Source organism: Podarcis bocagei (assembly GCF_964188305.1).
Source record: "Podarcis bocagei genome assembly, chromosome: 6".
Lineage (NCBI taxonomy): Eukaryota > Metazoa > Chordata > Lepidosauria > Squamata > Lacertidae > Podarcis > Podarcis bocagei.
In genome coordinates, this window is record NC_138130.1 from 91,804,534 (window position 1) to 91,832,057 (window position 27,524).

The window sequence follows — 27,524 nt, forward strand, 5'->3', positions numbered from 1 at the left end:
AGTAATGGAAGGGGTGTTGCTTCTGAATACCTGTTTCTGGGAATCGATACTGTGCTCAAGTCCTTCCTGGCCACAGGATACTGAACCTTTGGGCCTGATTGAGTAACCAGGCTGCTCCTCCTCCTCTTCCTTTATACAGTTCAATTTTTATTATTATTATTATTATTATTATTATTATTATTATTATTATTATTTATTAATACCCCGCCCAACTGACTGGGTTGCCCCAGGCCACTCTGGGCAGCTTCCATTTTTCTTTTATATACATTTTTATTAAAGTTTCGCAAATTTTAAACAAACACAAAAACACAAACACAACACAAATAACAAGTATAGTTTCAAATCCTTATTTTCTTAACATCTTTCCCTGACTTCCCCACACCTCCCCTTCTTGTATTCCAATTCCAATAGTTAGCTCAGCAAGTTCTTGTCCCCAGCTTTTACCTTATTATTATTATACTTAATTCGTCTTAATTAACCAATTTTAACTTATAGACCTCAATTTAAACAACAATACTCATTCTTTACACCCTTTTCTAAGGTCGACCCAAATTCCCTTCCACAAATTTCCCAATTTTTATATTAATTACAAAAGAAAATAACAGAAAGACAGCATATAATTATACACCCTTTGGATTCCAAAACTCTCACCCCCCCTTTCCCGGTTTCGATCCCCAAAAAATGTCCATCAGTCCATCAACTATCAGCCTGGAGATCTCACATCCGAGGCCCTCAAATCTCTCTCAGTCCCTCTCTGCCGGTTTTTTTGGTAGTCCTTTATATTAGACATCAAGTCTCGGAGAAGCTCTGTCCCAATAGGGTCTATGTTTCTTCCAACCAGACCTCCATGTTCAAAAGTGGAGCCCAAATCTTGTTTCTTGTTGCTTTTAAGTCCAAATGTCCCAAATGTCCCAAAAGCTCCAACTTTCACCTTGATCTGATTTGTAATCCATAGGTCTTCAGATCTCCCCATAGGGAGATCCCTCCATTCTTCATTCTCCAATTCAAACCAAACTCTCATCATCCAGATCTTGTTTTTCTTAGCATCTATCTTAGCAGGCCTCTGGCTCTCCTTTGTCGTCTGCGGCATTTCAGCTTCTCCTTCCCACTCCTCTGAAACAGCACATATCTCTTCTTGTTCAGCTGCATAGGTTTCTTGAGTCAAGTCCTTGACACAATCAGCAAGTTTGTTTACTTTTAAATTCAAAGTTGTAGAATTTGTAGCCAAAGCTTCACTCTGACCTTGTAACTTTCCCAAGAGAAAAAACATTCTATCCAGCTCAGCCTGTATTTTTTCCACCTGCAGCCATTGTAATGTCTCAGAACCCCCTCTAGAGGGATTCTAGTAACTTAATATTCCTTCCAACTCCAATCCAACATTCAAGTTAATTTGTTTCTATTCTTCTTTATTTTCAACAGTTTAAAGTCAGATTGTAACAAAAATAACCAGCAAAGATAGCAGAAACCAATTTTTTTCCCCTTTTCCAACTTTGACAGCTAATTTGACAGCTGTCAAATTCTTTATGTCTCCTCAGCAGGCTCTCTCGCGGATCACTCCCGGGTCCCGGGGGGTTGCACTTCAGCTCTTAAAATCAGTTCTTATCCTCCAGCAAAGTTACTTATACTGCCAAGTCATGGAATTAATAGCTTTTATCCCATAAAGAGAAGGATGTTCTCTCAACCTTAGTTATCAATTCTTGCTTTAATTTGTCTACAGAAAGGGGAGACGGACTTCCTTTTAGTGCCTCCCCCGATCGTGCCAAATTCAGAAAAAAAGATTTTTAGTTCCAATTTCCGTACTACTCACGGGTTGTTACTTTTAAAGTCCAAATGTTCAAAGGAAGAAGTCAGTGCTCTCCGGCCATGGCATGCGGCTTCGCTCCGTAGAAGAAGCGGTCTACTCTCAGCACCATGCCACTCTCCGTCCCCCGCTCCGAAGCCTTTAAAAAGGCTTCTTCGCGGGTCGGGGGGGCGCAAATGGTGCCCGCCGAGTCACCAAGTCCACAGGCTTCAGCGCCTGTGGTTTCTGAGGGTCTCCGCGTCACCGCTGCGCAAGACCCGTCTTCTACAGAGCCGATTCCCTCCGGAGCTCGGAGGGAATCCGCCATTAGCCTTTCGCGCTAACCCGGAAGTCCCCACTCTGGGCAGCTTCCAGCACATACAAACACATAATAAAACATCCAACATTAATAGGAATAGCAAAAAGTCACAATAACTTTACAGTAAGCAAATTAAATCAAACAAACCAGCATTAAACAATCAATCAGAATCTAATAGTAAACAGTAAAACTAAACACCAGCGAATAATAATTAAACAATTACAGTGGTACCTCAGGTTAAGAACTTAATTCATTCTGGAGGTCTGTTCTTAACCTGAAACTATTCTTAACCTGAAGCACCCCTTTAGCTAATGGGGCTTCCCGCTGTCGCCGGTGCACAATTTCTGTTCTCATCCTGAGGTAAAGTTCTTAACCCGAGGTACTATTTCTGGGTTAGCAGAGTCTGTAACCTGAAGCGTATGTAACCTGAAGCGTATGTAACCTGAGATACCACTGTATTGGACATGGACCTTTGTAAAGTAGTAGAGGATAGGCCCCTGCCCCAAGGAGCTTATAATCTGAAATGCAACACAAAAGGAGGGGACTGGTATAAATAGAGGGAACTTAGACTAAATGGAGAACAAGGGCTGGGTGATACCTGGTTTTCAACATTTCAATATATCACCAGCTAAACATGGTGATATATCAATATACTACAATGTCTAAAATAAGGATGCAGCTATGTAGAGGCACTGGCTGGCTTCACAGTTTTTCTTGCATTGTGATTTTGGCATACCACACACACACACACACACATATCATGGTTCGTGGTCTATTGCCAGGTCAGAAATCATGCAACCGATTCACAATATGGCGTACAAACCAGTTTGGGGCGATATATCGCCCAGCCCTGCTGCGAACTTGAAGAGGAGGGGAGAGCTTGTTCCCGATCATCAAACCATGGTTAGGAGGCTGGCGAAGGTGAGGCCTGAATGCAGCCCCTTGTCTTCATAAAAATGCCCTGCAATTTTGCCTCCTTTGTTTCTTGCTGTGGCAACTGCACTAAAATTTGTGGGTACAGTTTAGCTCTGGCTGCTTCGTACACCTGCTGTTCAAAAGAGCTGTTGCGTCCGCCCACATGTAACACCGGTGAAAACTGTCTGTGTTGTTCTTCTGAACAGCATCTTCAGCTTGGCTTAAGTGTCGGCTGTTCCCTTCCCATTTTCCTTTTGTGTTGAGAAGGTAAGCGGCAGCAGTTGCTGATTACTTGCAAAGAATAAGAAGGAACAGAGTGGGCCCTTTCACCAGTTGTTCCCACCCAAGCAGTCAAGAGTGTTGCTAGGTCCTTACAGTATTTTGGGCACAGGCCTAAAGACTTCATTTTCATAAAATCTGAATGCCGATTTGTATGTATAGGTGGAAATTTGAAATAACAACTCTCGCCAAAGGCAAACTAAACAGCTACCTCTGCAAATCGCCCCCAAGCAAGTTGTTCACTTGTCACCCCACCCCAGTATTGGATTTGTGACCATTATGCTCATTTGCCTTCAGTAGACGGCCAGAGAAACACATACCAGAGATAAACCAGTATACCTGAAGGAGCGTCTCCACCCCCATCGTTCTGCCCGGACGCTGAGGTCCACTGCCGAGGGCCTTCTGGCGGTTCCCTCACTGCGAGAAGCAAAGCTATAGGGAACCAGGCAGAGGGCCTTCTCTGTAGTGGCGCCCGCCCTGTGGAATGCCCTCCCATCAGCTGTCAAAGAGATAAACAACTACCTAAAGGCAGCCCTGTTCAGAGAAGTTTTTAATGTGGGACATTTTAATGTATTTTTAATCTTTGTTGGAAGCTGCCCAGAGTGGCTGGGGAGACCCAGCCAGATGGGCGGGGTACAAATAATAAATTCTTATTATTATTATTATTATTACATTATTATAAATCTATTCTCTGACAGCATACAGTCTGCTTCACTGCAGAAGTTGGAGATGGGTACTAAGACCCAGATCACTTCCTCTTAATTTCCTCCTCTATTTATTTCCCAATAGGTTCTGCTCCAAAATCAATTCAGTTCCCCCCTCCCCTCTTCTTTCCTCCCAGCTTATGTCTAGATCAGTGTTTCCCAACCTTGGGTCTCCAGCTGTTTTCGGACTACAATTCCCATCATCCCTGACCACTGGTCTAGCTAGCTAGGGATGATGGGAGTTGTAGTCCGAAAGCTGCTGAAGACCCAACATTTGGAAACACTGGTCTAGATGAAGTCACCTTATTTACCGTATTTTTCTGTGTATAACATGCCCCCATGCATACGACGCCCCCTATTTTGGGGGACCCAAAATTAAGAAAATGGAGGGGGGGGGGAGATTGCCCCTGTGTATAAGACTACCCCCTTTTTAACATTATTTTTAGTAAAAACAACAACACCCTAGTCTTATATATGGAAAAGTACGGTAATTCCTACCCAGGAACCAAGATCGCCTCCATCCAACTTTTCCCAAATTCATTACCGATGTGGAAACACTTGGGGCACATAGGAAAAAATGTTCTCACTGTGGCCAGCCAGATGCCCACGGGAAGCCCATTGGCAGGGCCTGAGCATGACAGCACTCTCCACACCTGCAGATCCCCAAACCTGGTGTTTGGAGGCATGCTGCCTCTTAACAGTGGAGAGGGAACCTAGCCATTGTGGCTGGAAGCCGTGGATTGACAGCCTTTTCCTCTGCGAATTTGTCTAATCCTCTTTCAAAGCCATCCAAGCTGGCAGCCGTCACTGCCCCTTGCAGGAGTGAATTCCGTAGTTCGGCTATGCGCCATGTTCTGCAGCATTATTTGTGTCAAGCAAAGCACCGTGCCTCGCCTCCTCTCTGTCTCTGTCTTGCTCTCTCCAAGCTCTCTTTGATATACCACTTGTGGTCTTGCTTTTGATGCTGCTGTCATTACTGACTTGAATAAGAACCACAGACAGAGTTCCGCTTACGCAGTGGGGCTCTCTAGACCCACCCTTTCCCGCTGCAGCCCTCTGAAAAGTGGTCCCTCTGGAAGTCCGAGGGGCTTTCTGCAAGGGTGTGCTTAACAACACAGATCCAGGGGCTGCAATTGGGGGATGAGGGGAATCGGAGTTCCCCACTTTGCATGAGCAGAAGGCACTTACTCCTGCTTGGGCAAGGTCTCTTTCGCTACCAAGCCGCTGTCTCCTTTCTGTTCTTCAGGCAGTGTGCTGCAGTATTCTGCTGTACTTCAGAGCTACCCGAGAGTGAAGGCTGCACATCTATTCATACTCATAGCAGTCCATTATTCATCTGAATGTTGCTCCAAGCCTCCGTAAGCTACCCCAACGGCTTTGGAAGGCCATCTCTGTTCTCCTTTTTGCCATTGGTTGCTTGGGAAGGATGTTGCTACCTTTCATGAGTGTTGAGCTCCTTCACTGGTGTTGAGCCAGTGTGGTGTAGTGGTTAAGAGCAGTGGACTCGTAATCTAGTGAACCGGGTTCGCTTCCCCGCTCCTCCACATGCAGCTGCTGGGTGACCTTGGGCTACTCACACTTCTCTGAAGTCTCTCAACCCCACTCACCTCACAGAGTGTTTGTTGTTGAGGAGGAAGGGAAAGGAGAATGTTAGCCACTTTGAGACTCCTTCGGGTAGTGATAAAGCAGGATATCAAATCCAAACTCTTTTTCTCTTCTTCTTCAGAGCCTTTCCTGCAACTTGTCCACAACCCTACTTAAGAGCCAGGCTTAGGGCTGCCTGCCTGTTGGGTTGCTCGTGCTCTTTGCATGCGGCTTTTGCTCTTATCGCCATTGGCTACCTTAGGCGGTACAACTGCACAGACGGCATATAAGCTTTTAAGTATAACGCTTAATAATAATAATAATAAATACTAAATTTTATTTATACCCCACCCTCCCCGGCCAGAGCCGGGCTCAGGGCAGCTAACACCAATAAAATCGCAGTAAAAACATAATAGGGGGAAAGGGGGGGGGGGAGGAAAAAAAAACCACCAATTTAAAATACAGGTTAAATTTAAAATGCAGCCTCATTTTAAAGTAGCTGATAAATCAAGACCACAAGGGGAGGGAAACATAAGGGTCAGACCGAGTCCAAACCAAAGGCTAGGCAGAACAGATGTGGAAAGATGTCAAGTCCTGCAGGGCCCTAGTCTCTTGTAACAGAGCGTTCCACCATATCGGGGGCCAGTGCTGAAAAGGCCCTAGCCCTAGTTGAAACCAATCTAACCTCCTTGAAGCTCGGGACCTTCAAAGTGTTGTTATTTTTGGACCTTAAGGTCCTCCGCGGGGCATTTGAAAAAAAAAAGAAACCCTCTGTTTTACGGTGTTGGGGCCAGCAGGGTTGAAAATCTTGCATGTAGGAAATAACAAAGTTGGAAGTATTGTTTTGCCAAGTTACTTCTGACCATGTTTCTTTTTCTTCTTTTTTTGTGTGTGTGGGGAGAGCGGGATAATGTTTACCATGGCCTGGCCCAAGATGACTAACTCTGTGATGTGACGCACTGGAGGAAATTGCCATTGCTTCAAAGTGATGGTGACCGAGTGGTTGGAGATGCTGATGATATTGAGTCTGACATTGCGAAGGAGACTAGGTTAGGCAGAAGATGAGTCACATGTCTACCAATCATCTTATCGCAATCAGCAGTAAACTGCTCCTCGGCCCCAGACGAAATGTGGGAGAAGGAGGAGGAGGCCGGTTGCTCTTTCATGGTTGTTTTGTTAACTTCCTGCATGCGTGTCTCTGTTCAGGCTGCCTGCTTTTCAGTCCCAGCTGTGCTGCAATTGGCAAATCGGATATTTTGCCCGTCATGTAACATGGCATCCTTGAAGTTAGTGAAGTGCAGCCATTTTGCTTAACAGCAGCAGCAGCAGCAACAACATTTTTATTATTTGTGCCCCACTCATCGGACTGGGTTGCCCCAGCCACTCTGGGCAGCTTCCAACAAATATAAAAAGCATAATAAAACATCAAACATTAAAAGCTATTCATTCCAACCCTGTTCAATGCAGGCATCTTTCACCCAATGTGGGGCTTGAACCTTTTAAAGCTGACTGTTAGCTGACATTTGTTGATCATAAAAAGCTTTTTAATGAATGAAAGGCATCACCTATTGTTTGGGCAGCATGTTATTTCCCCCCGGTTGATATTTCAAAAACATTCCTGTTTCTGCACCCTGATAATCATCATTTCAGTGAATCGTTATTAACACACACATGCCTGGTGTCTGCTACTGGAAAGTTTTAATGTCTTAGAAGAGCATTCTCTCATCCCGGTGCTCTCTTGATATTTTGGATGGCGGCTCTCATCAGCCGAACCAGCCAATGCTTTCTGTTTCATTCCAAACAAATGTAGCACACCAAGATGGGGAAGGCTATCTCAGAGGCACTCACCCAGAGGAGCTAGTGCCTCTCCTAAGGTCCCGTCTGGTCTGGGATGCATGTGTCAAAACACTGCACGCTTTCCTCCTTCGAAACTTGTTTTTATTGTCCAGAATCAAATGTGTGCAGGTTTCACGGGCAAAAACTTGCTTTGATTGACCAAGATTTCTTGGGTTGTATGGCAACTGTGCAGAAAACACAAAGGCTGCAGCTTGTCAGAGATTGATCAGGTATTTAAGAGGTGAGACGATATTTCAGGTATCCTTGCCCCAAACTGCAGGCCTTTATACACCAAAACCAGCACCTTTAGCTTACCCTGATAGCTAATTGGCATAAAGGAGGTCTAAGAAAGGGGTCGGCAAAGTTTTTGTGGCTTGCGCCGGTTCACGGTCCTGCAGACGCCTCAGTGGGCTGGAGTCCGTGCGCACACGCACATGTGCAAACACTATTTCCGGCACTTCTTTCGGCGCGGAGGAGGTGTGTGCAGCTTCCCATTGGCTGCAAAAACTTCCTGCAGCCAATGGGAAGCCGGCCAGCGTCTCCGAAAGTGGTCCCCACTGTGCTCCGCACTTGTTTAGCATGGTGCATGGGAGCCAACTGAGCGGGCAGTGGGGGGTCCATGGGCCGGTTAAACGACCCCTGGTCTAAGAGCTGAACATAAAGGTGCCCTCTTCTGGGAAGACAAGGCATTTCCCTCATTTTGAAACTATGTTGTTGTTGTCGTTTAGTCGTTTAGTTGTGTCCGACTCTTTGTGACCCCATGGACCAGAGCACGCCAGGCACTCCTGTCTTCCACTGCCTCCCGCAGTTTGGTCAAACTCATGCTGGTAGCTTCGAGAACACTGTCCAACCATCTCATCCTCTGTCGTCCCCTTCTCCTTGTGCCCTCCATCTTTCCCAACATCAGGGTCTTTTCCAGGGAGTCTTCTCTTCTCATGAGGTGGCCAAAGTATTGGAGCCTCAGCTTCAGGATCTGTCCTTCCAGTGAGCACTCAGGGCTGATTTCCTTCAGAATGGAGAGGTTTGATCTTCTTGTAGTCTATGGGACTCTCAAGAGTCTCCTCCAGCACCATAATTCAAAAGCATCCATTCTTCGGCGATCAGCCTTCTTTATGATCCAGCTCTCACTTCCATACATCACTACTGGGAAAACCATAGCTTTAACTATATGGACCTTTGTTGGCAAGGTGAAACTATACTAATTGACTAATTTCAGTCATTTAAAAATAACCTGTATTGTTTCTTGCAGGTGCACGAAGGGATTCTTGGAAATAAATCTGGTGTGAACGCCACAGGAGTCAGTGGCCCCTCAGACAAAATGACTACTGATCTGCGAATATATATGCTGTGTTTCCTCCCTTTTACTGTCCTCTTGGTCTTCATCCGCGATCTTCGGAGTCTGTCTGTGCTCTCATTCCTCGCAAACATAGCCATGGCCATCAGTCTTGTAATCATTTATCAATATGTTATCCAGGTGAGTAAGGACCTGCTTCTGCACTCATTTTTCTTTCCTTCCTCCCAGCGTCACACTTGGGGGGCTGCGCTTTGGCTCGCGGGTGATAATCCATTTTAGCACTGCTGGAAGCGTACACAGAGCTCGGTGTGAAGAGCCCTGCAAGATGCCAGCAAAGGCTAATCCAGTCCGCCATTCCTTTTCCCACATCTGGCCAACCAGATGGCAGGTAAAAAGGTAAAAGTTAAAGGACTCAGTGGACGGTTAAGTCCAGTCAAAGGCGACTATGGGGTTGCAGCGCTCATCTCAGTTTCAGGCCGAGGGAGCTGGCGTTTGTCCACAGACAGCTTTCTGGGTCATGTGGCTAGCATGACTGAACCGCTTCTGGCACAACGGGACACCGTGACGAGTGCCAGAGCGCATGGAAATGCCATTTACCTTCCCTCTGCAGTGGTACCTATTTATCTATTTGCACTGGCGTGCTTTCAAACTGCTAAATTGGCAGGAGCTGGGACAGAGCAGCGGGAGCTCACCCCATCGTGGGGATTTGAACCGCCGGCCTTCTGATCGGCAAGCCCAAGAGGCTCAGTGGATTAGACCACAGCAAGCAGGGCATGAAGGGAATAGCCTTGTCTTGCTGCTGTCCCCAAAGAACTGGCATTCAGAACCATGCTGCCTCTTATCCTGGTAGCACTCAGTAGCCATTGTGACTAGCAGCTTCTGATCGATAGCCTTATCTCCTGCAACCGAAAAGGTCTTGGCTTAATTCCCAGCCCACCTTCATTGCATACGTGTAATGAAACCTTCAGCCCCATGTTGTGTGTAGGTTTGGGGGTGGATGGAGATTAGTGAAAACAACAACAGAAGCTGACAGTTCTGAGTGATGCATCCGGTGGATAGCCAGAACCAACACCGCTGAATGACAACGACCTTTTAGTCGACTTGTTCAGATTCACTCATCTGTTTAAAGGTCATCGTGATTCACCACCGCATCTCCATTACTTAGGGAATGCAGGGCAATTACCTTTTCCTTTGTGCATTTTTAAGGGTCCTGCGCAGGGGCAACGCTGACCTGTCCATTAGTGAGCCTTAAGGGGCCCAAGATTTCAACCACAGGATTGTGTGCTTCTTGCCTTGCACGGGAATCCCCCTGCCCCACTCCCCAATTATAGTTGGGCGTTTTTAACAGGTAAAATACAAACCTGGCGTGTTCCAAACCCACGCATTTGGCATGGATGCTACCAGTCTACCTAGAGTAGGGCTGGGTGATGTATTGATAAAGGTAAAGGGATCCCTGACCGTTAGCTCCAGTTGTGGCCGACTCTGGGGTTGTGGCGCTCATCTCGCTTTATTGGCCGAGGGAGCCGGTGTACAACTTCCGGGTCATGTGGCCAGCATGACTAAGCCTTTTCTGGTGAACCAGAGCAGCGCACAGAAACACCGTTTATCTTCCCACCGGAGCGGTACCTATTTATCTACTTGCACTTTGACGTGCTTTCAAACTGCTAGGTTGGCAGGAGCAGGGATCGAGCAATGGGAGCTCACCCCGTCATGGGGATTCATACTGCCGACCTTCTGATCGGCAAGTCCTAGGCTCTGTGGTTTAACCCACAGTGCCACCCGCGTCCCATCGCGATGTTTAGCTGGTGATATATCATGATGTTGAAAACCAGGACTCACCCAGCCCTAGGTAGAGTATAATTCTGGTATACTAAATAATAATATTTTTTATTTATTTATACCCCACCCTTCCCGGCTTAAAAACTGGGCTCAGGGCGGCTAACAACAAATATAAAACATTGATTAAAATGCGACTTAAAAACAGCATAAAATACAACATAAAATGCAGCATCAATATCAATAAAATTCAAAATAAAAAAATTCCTTCCAGTAGCACCTTAAAGACCAACTAAGTTAGTTCTTGGTATGAGCTTTCGTGTGCATGCACACTTCTTCAGATCTGTTGGTCTTCAGATAGTTGGTCTTTAAGGTGCTACTGGAAGGAATTTTTTTATTTTGACTATGGCAGACCAACACGGCTACCTATCTGTAAATAAAATTCAAAAATGACTCCACATAAGTAAAACCTGGCTGCTGGATAAGACCAGTGACCCATGCATCTCGTTCTCGCCAATGAGATATCTATGGGAAACTTGCGAGCAGAACCTGAGCATAATAGCACTCGCCCCAGTCGCGGTTCCTTGCAGCTCAGAGGCTTCCTTCGTCCAGCAGTGGAGATTTTTTGCCATTGGGCTGCGCTAGTGCACTCAAATGGCCCAGCTCTTCCACAAATACTCAATAGTTTCCCACCTACTAACGCACCTAGAAGATGTCCGGATTTGCCTTTTACCTACTTGTATCTAGTTTCCTGGCGAAATTGGGCCTAACTTCAGTTATTCATGCCTTAGGCTGCAATCCTAGCTGCGCTTCCTGGGGAGTAAGCCCAATTGAATCCAGCGGGATTTTACTTCTGAGAAGACACGCTTAGGACTGCAACCGTAGTCGTTTCCAGGTTATGTGGGGCTGTCCTTGAAGTCTGTGCAGAAACTTCAATGGTACAGAATGCTCTGGACAGACTTGTATTGGGTTGGCATAACGGACTACAGAAAGTCAATATTGTTTTCGTTATGATGTTTCTTGCCAGGGTTTATCCATTCCTCGAAAACTGCCTCTAGTGGCTGACTGGAAGAGGTACCCGCTTTTCTTTGGCACGGCTGTCTTCGCTTTTGAAGGAATAGGAGTGGTAAGTGCCGTTTTAGAATTTAAGATTATTACCTAAAGGCAACGGCAGTTGAAACGCTTCTCTTCACCATCTTGGGAAAAATAGAATTGGCCTCTGTTTTACTCCAGTGGCCAGAACTAGACCTTCAGGGTAAACGAGACCCCCAAATTTGTGTGTGCCTTTGATAGGGAAGATTCTTCCCACAATTTTCAGTGCATTTCCCCATTGCAAAAAAATAAAATAAAATAAATCTGATCCTTTTCAGTGGTTGTGTTGTGCCAGGTCAGCAGGGTGCTTTAATCTGTATTGATTGTGCAAACCTAAATTTCCAGTATGCGCTTGAATCACTCCCTCAAAACACTGACAGCCTGGACCTAGAATTGTTGCTAGTGCTTTTCCATGAAGGCACAAGAGGCTTTTATTCTAAGAGAAAGGCTTCAGCTGAGTTGTAGAGCATGCACTCTTGTCTGCAAAAAGTTTCCTGGTTCAATCCCTGGGATCTCTGGGTAGGGCTGGAGGAAAACCTTGCATGAAACCCTGGAGAACTGATGGCAGCTGGAAATAATAATAATAATAATATTTTTTTTTATTTATACCCCGCCCTCCCCAGCCAAGACTGGGCTAACACCAAATATAAAAACAATTGATTGAAATACAGCTTAAAAAACAAGATTAAAGATTGAAATACAGCTTAAAAACAAGATTAAAATACAACATTAAAATGCAGCCTCATTTCAGTGAAAACTCAATCAAAAACTTTTTTGGGGATAAAAACGTCAAGTTTTCACCAAGGCAAACTATCCAGACTGGTCCTACATGGGCCAGAAAAAAGCCAGGGAAGTCCCCAAATAGGAGTTCCAATACAGAAGGAGAAAGGAAAAAAGAAAAAGGGGGAGGGAATCAAATTGATTCCAAGCCAAAGGCCAGGTAGAACAACTCTCAGTCAAATCAGATAGATGATTACGAACAAGATGCACCAATGGCCTGAGCTGGTATACAACAACTTGCCATGCTAAGGGTGCAAGATGGACGCCAACCTTCCTTGCCTAGCCTCCTCCTTTTCTTACCTTTGTGAACTTACCAACTTTGTCAAAGGTTATTAACTCATCGTTTGCCCCTCGAGCCCAGATCACGTGCTGTGTGCATGCTGTGATGACTTAGAAGCGCTGAGTGTGGCACCGAGTTCAGAATCCAGGTTCCTAAGAACCTAAAAACGACACATTTTTTTTTAGTGTTTAGGGCTGAGAATAGCATGCTTCAAAATGTGTGGGCAGTGGAAGAAGCTGGAGGGAAACAGATTGTGCCAGCCTCCCCTTCTCTCGGTGGAAGCAGATGCTGTACCGTAGCTTCCACCGCAGGCTGCAGATCTCTCCTGGAATGAGGGAGAGGGCTTTGCTGTTCCTCCCCCTGGACTCCCTGATAGCAGGCCGGAGCTTGGTGCTACTGTAAGGTCTCCAGAGCAGCTGAGCTCAGGTGGGCTCAGACTCTGCTGGGAGCGAGGCAGAAAGGTGACACTTTAGTCAAAACATTGGAAAGATTTTGGGCCAAAGACTAGAGATGAATGCGAAGTTTTGGGGCGAGAGGTAAAGAAAGGAGGAAAGAGAACAATCCAGGTTCTTTTACAGGAGATACCTGTTTTCCTGTAATAGACTTGAAAGCTAGAAATTGACCAGTAAACCAGGCAAATAGAATAATAGCCTCATTGTAAGAGATTCCTTGATCATTTGATAATCCACATGCAGGTTAGATTTCTGACAGCAGACCGGAAAGTCTCCTATAAGTTTCCAAAGCAGTTACGTTAGACATTCTGTCTGAAATTACCTCTATCCAGTGCTCCTCCCCCCAAAATATATATATATATTTGGGGTACTCATTAAACCCTTGCTTCTGTCTGAGACTTAGGAAACACCATGACAGGAAATGAGGCTGCCATCAGGAGATAGCAACGGAACTGACGATTCACCATGCTAGAGAAGAAACTAAAATTTTTATTTTTTTTAGTTTCTTCTGTTAGATTCACCAAATGTTTAGGGGTATGCGTACTCCTGCGTCCCCACAGAAAAAAAAGCACTGCCTCTATTTTCTTACCTTGTACCAGACAGTTTATTGTTAAAATTCTAGTGTTTGTCTTCCAGTGTCTGATGAAGTTTGGTCTGCCTGTTCTTTCAATATTGTATTCAGTTAGGCTTATGGGATTTTTTGTTGTTGTTCTTTTACTAATAACTGTTTTTAATGAGGTTAATAAAGTGGAAGTGGTGGCTTCATCCCATTCAGTTTCTTCCATTTAACTGAGCCTCTGTGTTATGTCTCAAAAGTTGCTGATGCTGCTTCAATTGCTGAGTTTATCTGGGCTCTTGAACACCAAAGGAATCTTCCTCATTTAAAAGCTTTCTCCCGATTACCACTCCTGTTTCTTTGATTTCTTTCATGAGTTTGGTTATTGCTACCGTTATGTATTCCAGATTATGGAAATATATGGAGTTATCTCAAAATGTGTTGTCATCACAGTTAATATTTATGGGCAGCAAAGGTGGGGAATTTATGACCTTCCAGATACGTTGGGAGTGAGAGCTGGACCATAAAGAAGGCTGATCGCCAAAGAATTGATGCTTTTGAATTCTGGTGCTGGAGGAGACTCTTGAGAGCCCCATGGACTGCAAGAAGATCAAACCTATTGATTCTGAAGGAAATCAGCCCTGAGTGCTCACTGGAAGGACAGATCCTGAAGCTGAGGCTCCAATACTTTGGCCACCTCATGAGAAGAGAAGACTCCCTGGAAAAGACCCTGATGTTGGGAAAGATGGAGGGCACAAGGAGAAGGGGACGACAGAGGAGGAGATGGTTGGACAGTGTTCTCGAAGCTACAAACATGAGTCTGACCAAACTGCGGGAGGCAGTGGAAGACAGGAGTGCCTGGCGTGCTCTGATCCATGGGGTCACGAAGAGTCGGACACGACTAAACGACTAAACAACAGATACGTTGGGACTTCAGTTCCCATCATCCTTGGCTGCACTGGCAGGGGCTGATGGGAGTTGCAGTCCAGCAATTTTTGGAGTGACACAGCTTCCCTTCCCTGCTTCACAGGATAGAATGCATATACCACTTAGGTCTTTAGATGCGTAAACTTAGCATCTGAAACTAAGAGGGTTGGCAAAGTAAATCATGAGACCTTGGCTCAGGGAGTAAAGTCAGTCTCGGAAAGGTGGAACAAAATGAAACATGTCCCAAGAGGGCAAAATTTATGCTATTTAAAACGACCGTCCTCTGTGAGTTACAGTTTTTTGTTTGTATCATTCTTTTTACTTGTTGATCTTTCTGAACTGGAAAGTTGGCAGAAAATGATAGACGATCCTATATGGCAAGGCAAGAAGCCCAGAGTAGAAGGTAGAGAGCATATCAAAATAAATGAAGCAAAATAGCAGAAAGTGCTCCGTAGCGAATAAGAGAAATTGCTTAGACGTGGTCACTTGGCATACCTTACTTGGGGAGCAGAATCGGGATATTAATAATATTAATAATAAATAAATAAAATTTTATTTATATCCTGCCCTCCCCAGCCGAAGCCGGGCTCAGAGCGGCTAACAACAAGAAAAGTAACGCAGCATTCTAAAATCAATTCATTTTAAAATCAATTCAAAATCAAATTAATGGCAACCATTGGGCTAGAGTTCTGTGTGGATTACCAAAGCAGGGGCTCAGACTGTGCCTTGGCCAAAGGCCTGCTGGAACAGCTCTGTCTTGCAGGCCCTCCGGAAAGATGTCAAGTCCCGCAGGGCCCTAGTCTCTTGTGGCAGAGCGTTCCACCAGATCGGGGCCATGGCTGAAAAAGCCCTGGCTCTGGTTGAGGCCAGCCTAACCTCCCTGTGGCCCGGGACCTCCAAGAAGTTTTTGTTTAGCCAGGGTGCAATTCTATGCCCCCGTCAGATGCAAAATACAGAGAGGTCTACTTATGCTTAACACCTTGAGACTGTTCAGAAGCTTGCGAGATCTGTTTTGGAGCCCGGTGATAGGACAGGACTTTAAATTGATGCTCTTTGCATGGTCCCCATCTGCACTACACATGTAAAGCAGTATTTTACCACTGTAACTCTCATGACTTCCCCAAAATAATCCTGTGGACTGTAGTTTGCAAAGGGTGCTGTGTGAGACTCCTATTTCCCTCGGGGAGCCTGGGAAGGGTGGTTGGTCGTGAAACCACTGAGGGAACTGCTTGCTTGGACCTCTTCCGTCTCTGTGGGTCTTGGAAGCTGATTCACCTGCTCTCTCCCCTCTCTTGTTTCTGCCAGGCCACATTGCTTAGCAAAACTTTACTGTTGGAATAAGAGGTGCCAGAGCTTAAATGCTGAATCTGTGCCTTTCAATGATTGCTTCCGTTTACAGGACTTGGCTGCAGCCTTAGGACATGGCTTTAGGCTTAAATTGGCTTTCTTAAATCTCCGTATTTTGAATTGTATATAGGGGGGCTTTGGGTGTGTGTGTGCTGTCACCGTAGAGTGACGGGCGGAGGTTACCTGTTGCCCTTAACCTTGTAAATGTCATAACAATGACTGGAGGGAGTATTGACAGTAGGAGCTGACAGCAGTGTTGCAGTCTTGTCAGCCTTCTTTAATTCTTTGCATGCAAATTATAAGAGGGGAAGGAGGAAGGGTGGGACGGGAAACTAGGGAAACAAAAGATTTTAATGCGATATATTCCAGCCGTACTTGGAAATAATTCTTATATTTGCACCCTTTTATTTGGGGCTGTTCCAGACACCTGACAGTATCTTGCTTAATATTTTTACAGCTAAATAATAATAATAATAATAATAATAATAATAATAATAATAATAATAATAATAGATTATTTATACCCCTCCCATCTGGCTGGGTTTCCCCAGCCACTCTGGGCAGCTCCCAACAGAATATTAAAAACACGATGAAACATCAAACATTAAAAACTTCCCTAAACAGGGCTGCCCTTAGATGTCTTCTAAAAGTCAGATCATTGCCTGATCAACAGTCAAGTGGTACTGCTGCCCTTGAAGAATACTACCTCAATCTGCAGATCACGGCAAGTGGTATATTTTTAATGCCCTCTATAAGTAGAAAAGTACCAAGTGAGGATTGATCTTCAATTTTTGCTGTTTTCTAACTCCACATCTTTGAGCTGGATTAAATAAATTCAGGTGGCCTTATGAAGACCACCCCTCCCCAAAGCATGTTAATAGCTAACTTTCACCGTAAATGATTCCCAGCAAAGAGCTATTCCTAGATATTCATATGGGTTAGGTTTCCAGAAAGCGCTAGCCTGCCTGCGAAATTTGCACGGTGTTTGTTCTGCACAGGTGAAGTCTGGCAGATTATCTTTGTAAAGCACCACGTAGGAATACCTTGTTCCTATTTTCTGAACTCATGCTGAGATACGCTTTTAACATTCCTAAAGGCAGCCTTTTCCTGCTGAAAGGAACTCGGTTGATCTTTGCATTCTGTTTAAAAGTGAATGTTTGCAGTTCCCTGCCCCCGCTCCCCGCGAGGTGTTATAGATAATGATGAGCTAAGCAAACAGAAAACATTTAATTTCTTTTAGATGTGAACCTTCTTTGAATTGGATACCTCTCAAAGTTTCATTTTTTTAAAAAATTGGGGATATCTCTGCTTTTCAGAGAGAACATGTTATTTTGTAGAAAGCAAACAAGCTCTGGATTTGTTGAGTGGCTGCTAGATTACTTTTTTCTTCTTCCTTCCCTGTCTTTTAAAGAACAGGATTATCATCTTCAAAATGCCACTGACTTGGATCTTGACAGATGATGCAAACAGTCTTATTAATGCTTAGAGTTAAAAGCGAGCGGCCACTTGTCAGAGTTCCCCCCCTTTTTGGACAGCTTTATATTTTATCCCTGCAAACGATGCTCTTTCCTCTACAATCTTCTTTTATTGGTGCCCTAAGATCAGGGTAGGAGGCTTTCCACTGACAACTAATCTCATGTTACCTGATGTCCACCAATATGTTGTTGGTCTTTTGAGTCTGGTGGTATGCCATGAGTCTGATAAGCCATGAGAACGAGAGAGAGAGAGATATGGTGGTGAGATTCCCCGAGTGGCCTGGTTCACACATAACGCTAAACCATAGTTCATTGAACTAGTTAACCAAACCATTGTTTAGTATTATGTGTCCTGTCTGCCTGGCAGCTTAACTATGGTTTCTTCAATTTCAACAGATTAAAACAATGGTTTGTTGGTTTACAGGCCAACTTTAGTTTGACACTGCAAATGAACTAAGCCCCCCTAAACCTTTGGTTTGTTCCCCCTGATGACTTCTGGATGATAAAGTCGTAAGGCAAGAACTGCGGGGAAAAATTGTTGGGATGCGTCCAAGGGAACAGGGGCAATTGGCAGGCCCCCAACTGGCTCCAGCCCACCGGCCGGCAGCCGGGATATCTCCGGTCCTTGGATCATGCGACTCGAGCTTCAGAAACCTTCAGAAGCTGAGCACACAAGCCAGCAGAGTAAACTCTTTGCAACAGAAGGGCAGATAGAGGCTGTGTAAAGCGTATTTGCAGGCATTTTATTCAGCATCAGGACAAAGAAAACATGTCTGCTCTCCTTCATGTCCAAACAAGAAGCATAAGCAAAAGCTATACACAGAACGGAAGTTCCCAGCAAGCTGTGCTGGAATGTAAACAGACACGTGACATACAACAACTCCACATATATTTTAAGGTGGAACGGAATATCGTAACAAAAACAAGCTAAACTTTGGAGAAGCAAACCAGAGCTTGTTTGATCACTTGAGGTTTCTTTAACCAAACCATGGTTTGGAGTTACGTGTGAACTAGGTCTGTGCAGAGGGTTAAATGAATTGAGCCCAGCATTTTAAATGAAGAGGAGGTCCAGTTATGCGTGAAGGAGAGAAAGACTTCATGCAAAACCAAAAATACCTGTTTTGGTTTCTCACTCACTATTGTTGGGTCCCTTCTTGTTTTCCACATAGTATGATCTTCAAGCCTCGAGGAACAGGCTCCCCAGCTGTGGACTGACACACTTAAATCACAATTGCCTTTTAACTGTTTCCCAGCTGTTTGAAAACCACTACAGAAGTGCTCAAAGATGCCTGGGAGATGGTTTAAATGGTTTGTCCTCCAAGTAGAGCCCAGTGGACTCTCTGCCCCGCGCCTCTGCGGTACAGATGCCATGTGAAATACTCGTGCAGTCTGGCTCGGGAACTGATCAAAGATAAGATGAATATTTGCTATGTTTTTAAGAGGTTATATCTAGGTAAGGTTTACCCTTCCAGCCAGCACCAAGAGTAACTGTAACTGAAGCTGGTTAATTTTATTCCTGCCTCGGGTGCATGGCTCATTTTTCTCAGGCTGCCTCAGAATGCATTCCTTATGCATCGCCTGCTTCTCTTTGGGCTTCAACTGGATAATCTCATTTTAATGGTTTTTGTGAAAAGTCGTCTTATTCATATGCCTGGAACTGAAATGCAGGAGAAGAATGGGGGGGGGACCCCTCCTTGCTGTCAGTGCACTGGGTGCGAGGCCAGCCGCATAATGAAACTGAATGCAAACAACAAAATTGGTTTTGGAAGATTATCTGTTAAAAAGAGGAATCCTTTCACTCCCTTGTCAGCGCAGTGATTGCATATCTTAAGGCAAAACCTCCCATTTTTGTAAATGCTGTAGCTCAGGCTTTGCTGTTCCTCACTGCGAAGAGCCTTGTGGCACCTTAAGAAGGGCTTTAATTTTGGCATAAGGCTTCGCGGGCTGGAATCTGCTTCAACAGGTGTGTGAAGTGCAACCCTCAGTGTACCTGAAAATGGATGGGTTGGATTACAACCAGTGCAAATAAACCAGTGCAAATAAAATGCAAAAACTGCAGACTGGTTCAATACAGTTAGAGCTAGAACGCATGCAAAAGAAACACAGTGACCTTTTGCAACAGCGCTGGTAAGTGATTGTAAAGCTCTTGAAAGTTCTGGTGCTTACATTGGGATTGAAAAAGTTCAGGTAGTATGTCTGAACGGCTGCTACTAGGTGAATTTAAATTTAATATTGAGGGTGGGGGGGGGGATGGAAAGGGGTGTCGCTACAATATGTTGCGTGCATCAGAGCTGTTCCACTTGTGCCCCCCCCCTATCATCTACCGCTGCTTTGCACCCTCAAAATAGGCTACAGAAGGTTGCCCCCACAAGCATATGGGCTCTTGGGGAGAGGCGAGGAAGGGGAAGTTCCGTTGGTCAGACTCTGCTTTTGGGCTTTCCAATAGGCATCTGGTTGAACAATGAGTTTGCAGGATGGTGGATGAGATGGCCCACTAGCCTGATGCAGCAGGCTTTCCTTATGTTCTTCGGAGATCTTGTTGCATGAGCAGGAAACGCTACAGGAAACGGACTATTGTATTTTAATATTTTGTTGGAAGCCACCCAGAATGGCTGGGGAAAGCCAGCCAGATGGGTGGGGTATAAATAATATATTATTATTATTTTATTTTATTAATTAAATACATACATATTTACAACAAAGTAAAATATAAAAGAAAAAGAAAATACATATAACCAAGGAAAAAAAATAGAGAATACTTTGTCTCTTTTCATATTTACAGTTATTTATACCTCTATAAAATTTACAGGTATTTATACCTCTATAAAATGCTATTCACAATAAAGGAGTAAATGAAAAGAAAGATATCAGAAAGTAAGATATCAAAGATATCGGGGGGGGGGGACAAATAAAAAATAAAGAAGTAAAAGAAAAAGATCATAAGTGAAAATTGTTTAAAGTAGGTAAGAATTCACTATACATAGCTGTTTCCCATCTATATTTATATTCGATTGTATAATTTTATCTTGTCCTTATCTACCTTAAATGTTTTGTAAAAGACAAATAAAATGTTTTTTAAAAGACAAATATAATGTTTTTTAAAAGAACAGAGGGTTTGACGAATGGTTTATTAAAAACGCATGAGGCAAACAGTGGAAGTCTTTTATTATTATTATTATTATTATTATTATTATTATTATTATTATTATTATTTGCACAGTGTTGAATACAATTTTGCACCAGCGACTTGTGACCCAAGTGAAGATGCCCCGGGTGCCAGGATGGCTGTTCCCTGACGTCTCCACCATCTGGAGGTGCATCCTTGGGTCTTGGCTGTTTCCTTGCACTTGCAACGCATCCTGTAGAATTCTATCCCTTACGTTTTATCTGCTCAAATCGGAATGAATTTCGGGAACCAAAAAGTCGTATTGAAAACTCCCAAGCTGCCTGGCCCCAAAATGGCAACTGGACATTATGTTTTGGTGATTGGTTTAAGGAGCCATTTGGCGCCTAGTTTATATACCTTAGTTTGCAACAATAGATGAACAAAAAAGCTCTTCTTTGATGATTCATTCTCGCCTACCTTTCTTCTCTCTCCCGCTTTCTCTTTCTCAGGTCCTCCCCCTCCAGAATAGGATGAAAGAAGTCGACCGCTTCCCCTTGGCCCTCAACATTGGCATGGCGGTTGTGATGACCTTGTATGTCTCCTTGGCCACCCTGGGGTATATGTGCTTTGGGGACGAAATCAAAGGCAGCATCACTCTGAACCTGCCGCATGCATGGTAAGCGGAGACATAACTTTGCAGAACTCCAGTGTCCTTCGGGGATCTTAATTCGCCTTCCGCTCCTGAATGCTAATCTGAATGGTACCCATCACTGTGTAAAAAGTGCATTGGGAAGATGATGAGTAGGAAGGTGAGCAGTGGCAGGGGAATATAAGGACAAGGTCAAGTTTTCAGCCACGGGACTTGATCAGTGTAGACAACTGTGTTATGGCATAACTAGGAACTGTAATTACCGGAGGGAAGAGCTTGTTGAAGGGTCTGCCTGCTGAATCATAGTTTTTATGTGATTCAGGAAGTGGCTGTGGCTCTATAAAAGAGATTAGTTTTGTAGGGCAGGGGAACAGACTGCGGTCTTACCAGAAACAACTTGTTTCTCCTCCCTGCTAGAATCCTAGCGTCTACCCATCAGAGCCTGGGTACGCGGGTGGCGCTGCGGGTTAAACCACAGAGCCTAGGACTCGCTGATCAGAAGGACGGCGGTTTGAATCCCCGCGATGAGGTGAGCTCCCGTTGCTCAGTCCCTGTTCCTGCCAACCTAGCAGTTCGAAAGCACATCAAAGTGCAAGTAGATAAATAGGTACCGCTCTGGTGGGAAGGTAAATGGCGTTTCTGTGTGCTGCTCTGGTTCGCCAGAAGCGGCTTAGTTATGCTGGCCACATGACCTGGAAGCTGTACGCTGGCTTCCTTGGCCAGTAAAGCGAGATGGGCGCCGCAACCCCAGAGTGGGCCACGACTGGACCTAATGGTCAGAGCTCCCTTTACCTTTTCCTTTACCCATCAGAGCCAGCTGCCCTTAGAATGACAAAACAGAAGGTGTTCAGTGCCAGAACGGAGCTGAGCTCACAGTTCTTTCATGCAGAAGTCCTCTCCTGCTTAGCTTTCTCCATTTCAGCATCCTAATCCAGGTGGGGAAAGTCAGCTTGTTGGGAAAAATTGAAGCTGCTGGGAGTTGGAAACCCTTGCCCATATGGCTCAGGGATCTGCCATTTGATCCCAATCCACCTTCTACCCAGTCCTGCTGTAGAATGAAAGGCAAGGAAGGAAGGAAGGAAGGAAGGTGCAGAGGCAAGTATTGTTCTCTCTTTGCCAGCAAAGGGCAGAGACTCGCTTTTCCTTTGCTGCCATCCCAGACCATAGTCCGAAGGCATATGAGGCAGCCCAACATCCTGAAGCTAAGCAGGTCAAGGCCTGGTTGGCGTCTGGATGGGTGACCAGCTAGGAACCCCACATACTTACTTATTTTTACTCATTCCGCAAAATTTGTACGGTTGTAACAAAAACTCAAAGCGGTTTTCCAAAAAGAATAAAATTGCTAGTGAAAAACAACTACAGTATTTAAAAGATCCAGAAGATCAGTGCTGGTGATCACATTTGTACCAAAATCACAGCAAAAAATAGATTTGATCTTCAGGGGTTTTGCAGAAATGTATTTGTACTACTCCTAAACTATGCCGTTTTCTGGGTCTGGGAGTGAAGTTTAATTGACTAATGTTCTGAATATTCAATCTATTGCACTTCTAGTATAAAGAAGAGAAGCTGGAAACTAATGCTGCAGTGATTCTCAAACCTTGTTTGTCCTAATGCTACACCTAGTTTTTCATCACTCAAAGTTTTTGTCATTTTAAAAAAATAAAAAATAAATAAATAAAAGATCCAGAAGAATAATTAAATGCATTGAAAAGCTGCAAACCTGATTTAAAACACGTGCCAACGTTCTATGTGTCTGGATAGGATTGCCTGAACAAGAATGTTTTCTGCATGCACCTTGAGTTCCATGATGGAAGAAAGGCCGGATGTGAAAGTACTAGGTCCCGTCAGGTTGCTTAACCCATGGGGCTACTTGAATTGGTAATTTCTGACCGTGGCTTTGAGTCTAGCATAGCTGCATAAGTTGTGTCAGGGTTGAGGGCAACCTCTATGGTCCAGCTGCCTCCATAAATAATGGAAATTCAGATAGCAAACAGACGTTTATTTCATTTTCTGAACCAAGGTTGGAGACATGTTTCACTCCAGGAAGCTAAGCTTGGAAACACTCAAGGAGGCTACAGTTGGTCCTAAGGCAGAATACAGAGAGGGTCCCTACGTATAAAAAACGGATTAGCAGTGAGACCTACAAATATGAAAATATACTTGTAATGTACTTCAGAGAACACACATGAATGGAGGACAATAATACTCCTGAACAACTGCCTATAGCTCTATTTTGACTGCAAAGTCTTTTTCAAATATGTCCCAATCGGTCTCAAGTCCTCAGGAAAGGTATTCTGAAGAAACTTTTTTTGTGGGGGATGGGTGGGATATGTCCAAATAATTCTTCTTTGTGCATCAGTGGCTGATAAGATGCCTTTTCACAGAGTAGTTTTCTTTTTGTTGGAAGGCTGTTCTCTGCAAACCTAACTCTTTGTGTCCCATATTCTCCAGTATTTGATGCTGATATAACAGCTGTAAACTTAGCCAGGAGTTAATCGGCCTAGCATTAGATTAATTTCAGCGGGACTACTCTGAGTTAGCTGAATGCCACCCAGTGTGTTTGCATTTCTAAAGGTGAGAGTTGGGGAAGAAATGATTGGGTCTCGCACTATTTATGTTTCAGTTTTGTACGTGGTTATTGGTTGCTAAGTGTTCTGTTGAAGTGAGAATTGAGTGGCTGGTTGCAAGGAGAATATGGTCGCTGAATGAGTGGGTATGACAGTAAGATTACTGAGTTCCTGATTTGTGTTATCTGCATGTCAGGATGCTTTTTTGTGTGTCATTCACATTTATTAATTTCATTGGGTCTACTTTGAGTTATAACTCAGTTGAATACCACCTCTATTGTATTCTATCAATGTATTCTTGTTTTTAGTTTACATACGTACATCTTTCAGAGATTCATTGCTTACTTATGTTAGTTAAGGTACAGAATTTTAAGATTACTGTTACTGTACTATTAGCTGTTTCAAATGTGAAACACACACACACACACACACACACACACACACACACACACACACAAACACACTGGCAAGTAGAACCGAATCCAGCTGGAATGAAGAGATTAACAGTCACAAACAAAATCTCCTTTGTATTTATTTATTTTTAAAAGCTTGCTTGGAAGCAGCTAATAAATCAGCAGTCAATTTTAATTTAATACTTCTTAAAATAGTTTCCGAATATGGAGACATTTTTCTCCTGAATGCTTTTTAGTGCTGGAAATATGCTTACTCTGTTAGAATGGAGAGTTTTGCTCGAAGTCAGCTTGTACCGTCATCAGCTTTGAAGTCTTTGTGAAGTTATTTCTTTTTCAGGTTAAGAATCCTAATGAGCTTTCTTCTCCTTCTGCATTCTGTCCTCTGTCCCCTTGCAAACGACCTTGGATCTACCTTTGCCCTATGGCAGGGGTGGCCCAAGACGTTTTGCCACCTGAGGCGAAATGGCCTGCTGCCGCATGACGCTCTCCTTGAGGAAATACCCTCTCAGAGTCTCACCTCCTGGCAGTGAGGCTTTGTGAGGGCCACGTGTTCCCCAGAGCTTTGCCACCGGTCCCACACTGCCATGAGGGGGGGCAAAGCTGGCCAATGAAATACCGTGCTGCTCTTCCACTACCACCTTCCTTAGCTGGGTTGCTTCTGTGGCGGATGGGTGCTGCCCCTTGAATTTCTGCCGCCTGAGGCAGCTGCTTCCTCGCACCTCATGGATGGACTGGTTTTCCCTAGAGCTATCTATACGTGTGCCATGCTTGTCTAGTCCATCTGATTTTTGCTTGCCCTGTTGCAACAATCTGCCTAGATTTGTGCTGTACCCATGGCCAGATTTAGGTTTGATGAGGCCCTAAGCTACTAAAGGTAATGGGGCCCTTTATGTGTCCAGCTGTCCTTTGTCAACAACAAATGGTCGCTGTTTTTGTGTTGAATATATGCTATATGGTAATTCATGGACCTAATAAAGCCATTTGCAAATGTTGCCATGCAACCAGTCCATGCAGAATGGAGGCACCCTATATATAGAAACAAGCAAACCAGTGATATTTTAGGGAGCAGGCTAGCAGGCGGGGCCCATGACTTACATCATAGGAGCCTGTTGTTGTTGTTGTTGTTGTTTAGTCGTTTAGTCATGTCCGACTCTTCGTAACCCCATGGACCAGAGCATGCTCTCTTAATTCGTTCTGGAGGTCCATTCTTAACCTGAAACTGTTCTTAACCTGAGGTACCACTTTAGCTAATGGGACCACTCGCTGCCGCCATGCCGCCACCGTGTGATTTCTGTTCTCATCCTGAAGCAAAGTTCTTAACCTGAGGCACTATATCTGGGTTAGCGGAGGCTGTAAACTGAAGCGTCTGTAACCTGAAGCACCTGTAATTTGAGGTACCACCGTACATGCCTGGGTACGCTTGCTAGACCAAAAAAGTTCTTAGCGGCCGGTGAAAACAATACCTTGAAGGCAGGAACCTTCCTAATACCAATGGGCAGGGAGTTCCAAAGCGTAAAAATAAAAATAATTTATATGTCGCCCATCTGACTGGGTTGCCCCACCCACTCTCAGCGTCTTCCAACACATTAAAACACTAAAAGATTGATTTCTTCCGAGTGCAAATGAGTATTATGTGACATTTGTAAAAGTGCCAGTTGCACAGTTCTTAAGCGGTCAAATGGGCAGATTTGTAGTGAGGTGATCCTTCAAGTAAATGCTTGGGCAGGTGCTTAGACTATGCTTTGTGAAATTGCGCCTTTTCCTTGAAGCAGACTTGTTCATCGTATCCTTCTGACCAGCGTGAGTTTTGTCCAAACGTGTGGCTTTCTCTCCTCCTCCAACAGGTTGTACCATATGGTCAAGATTCTCTACTCTTTTGGGATTTTCATTACCTATTCGATTCAGTTCTACGTCCCGGCTGAGATCCTCATTCCGGCCATTGCTTCCCGAGTGCAGCAGAAGCTGAAGCTGTTCTGCGAGATGGCAGTCAGGGTGCTCTTGGTCTGCTCAACCTGTAAGTACGAGGCTGTGTGCAAGGCAGTCCTCCCCAACTTTGTGTCTTCCAGATGTGTTGGACCTAACTTCCAACTTCTGCCATAGCTGCGCGCAACCTCTCCAGCCGGGAGAGGCTGAACGGGGCTATGGCTTCTTTAGCCCCGTGTAACCTCTCTGGCAGGGAGAGGCTGCACACGGCTATGGCAATGCCCCCACCTCCCGCAAAAGCCCACAGGAGCCGCACACCCTTTAAGGAGCGTGCGGCTCCTGTGGGCTTTTCTACGAGGAGGGAGAAGGGACTGACTGGCCGCATCAGTCCATTCTCCCTCCTGAGGAAAAGCCCTCAAGAGCTGGACGGAGCTTGTGTGCAGCTTTGGGGGGCTTTTCCTGCCTGCCTCCCCCCTGCATTCACTCCATTCATTTTTGGAGGGGGAAAAAGTGCGTCCTATAGAGTGAAAAATACGGTACCTTTTTGGGTTTCCCTTGACAAGCAGTATCTTGGGAGGTGAGGAAAGGGTTCACTGGGGCCTGGTGAATTTAGGATTCAAATAGCATTTACTGATATTTGGCTCAACTTTAAGCCCCCCTCCATAAAGTAGCCAAATGCCCACATATATCCTATGAACACAGACACATCAAGGAACATATCTGAATTCATGTGATTTGCTGTTATCTTTTGGCCATTAAGATGTTTCCATGCAATGTTTGCAGCGTGCCGTTATAATGTCGTCCTGCTCTGAGCTTAAAGCTAATTCAGTTTTAAACCAACCTTGCAGCTTTGTGGATGTGTGTACTATATCCATGTGACCTGGATTCAGTTTTCATTTTTTATATACGTATAACGAAACACCAGTACCCCATAGTTTGCAATAATTATATATAGGTAGATGCACAATAAAAACCACATTTTAAAAAAATTAAACAGATCACCAGCTCATGTGGAGCTCTTCAAGGAGAGCCTTGTGTAGAGTTCATTTCACTGGTTCAGTCTGGAAGATTGCAGTGTGTGGATCTGCTGTGGCTAAGCTTTCCCCATCCACGAAGGCCCATCAGGATTGATAAAACTAAGATGCTCAGCTCAAACGAGAGAGAGAGAGAGATGTGATAATTCGTAGGAATTCTACAACGGCTCTTCTGCTGTTCCCCTTGTTGCTCATCTGATGGTGCCGTGTTAAATAAGATAAAGGCTCAATCATGACTTCTGTTCTTGCAGCTGGGCAATTGGCACAGTCATGAAGCCCTTTGAAGAAGAGGTGCCGGTCAAGTATCTTTCCACTTTGCATTCAAACTGTTCTTGTTTCTGCACAGCTTAACTCGATTATGCTGTGTGCAGTTGTGTCAAGATGATTTTCTAGGGAGACGTGATTGGATTCGGCATGGGAGGAGGGAAGCTTTTAC

The 27,524-nt window shown here is 44.6% G+C and overlaps 1 protein-coding gene across 4 annotated transcripts in view; it reads left to right on the top strand.

The window, feature by feature from the left end:
- The window catches only part of SLC36A4 (solute carrier family 36 member 4), a 104,634-nt gene that overhangs the window by 21,091 nt on the left and 56,019 nt on the right, over window positions 1-27,524 (top strand). For all 4 annotated transcript variants that reach the window (XM_081197405.1, XM_081197403.1, XM_081197406.1 and 1 more), the window contains exons 7-10: window positions 8,667-8,891; window positions 11,515-11,613; window positions 21,012-21,178; window positions 25,976-26,145. In XM_081197405.1, coding sequence (XP_081053531.1) covers window positions 8,667-8,891; window positions 11,515-11,613; window positions 21,012-21,178; window positions 25,976-26,145 — 661 coding nt within the window. The remainder of the gene's footprint in view (window positions 1-8,666; window positions 8,892-11,514; window positions 11,614-21,011; window positions 21,179-25,975; window positions 26,146-27,524) is intronic.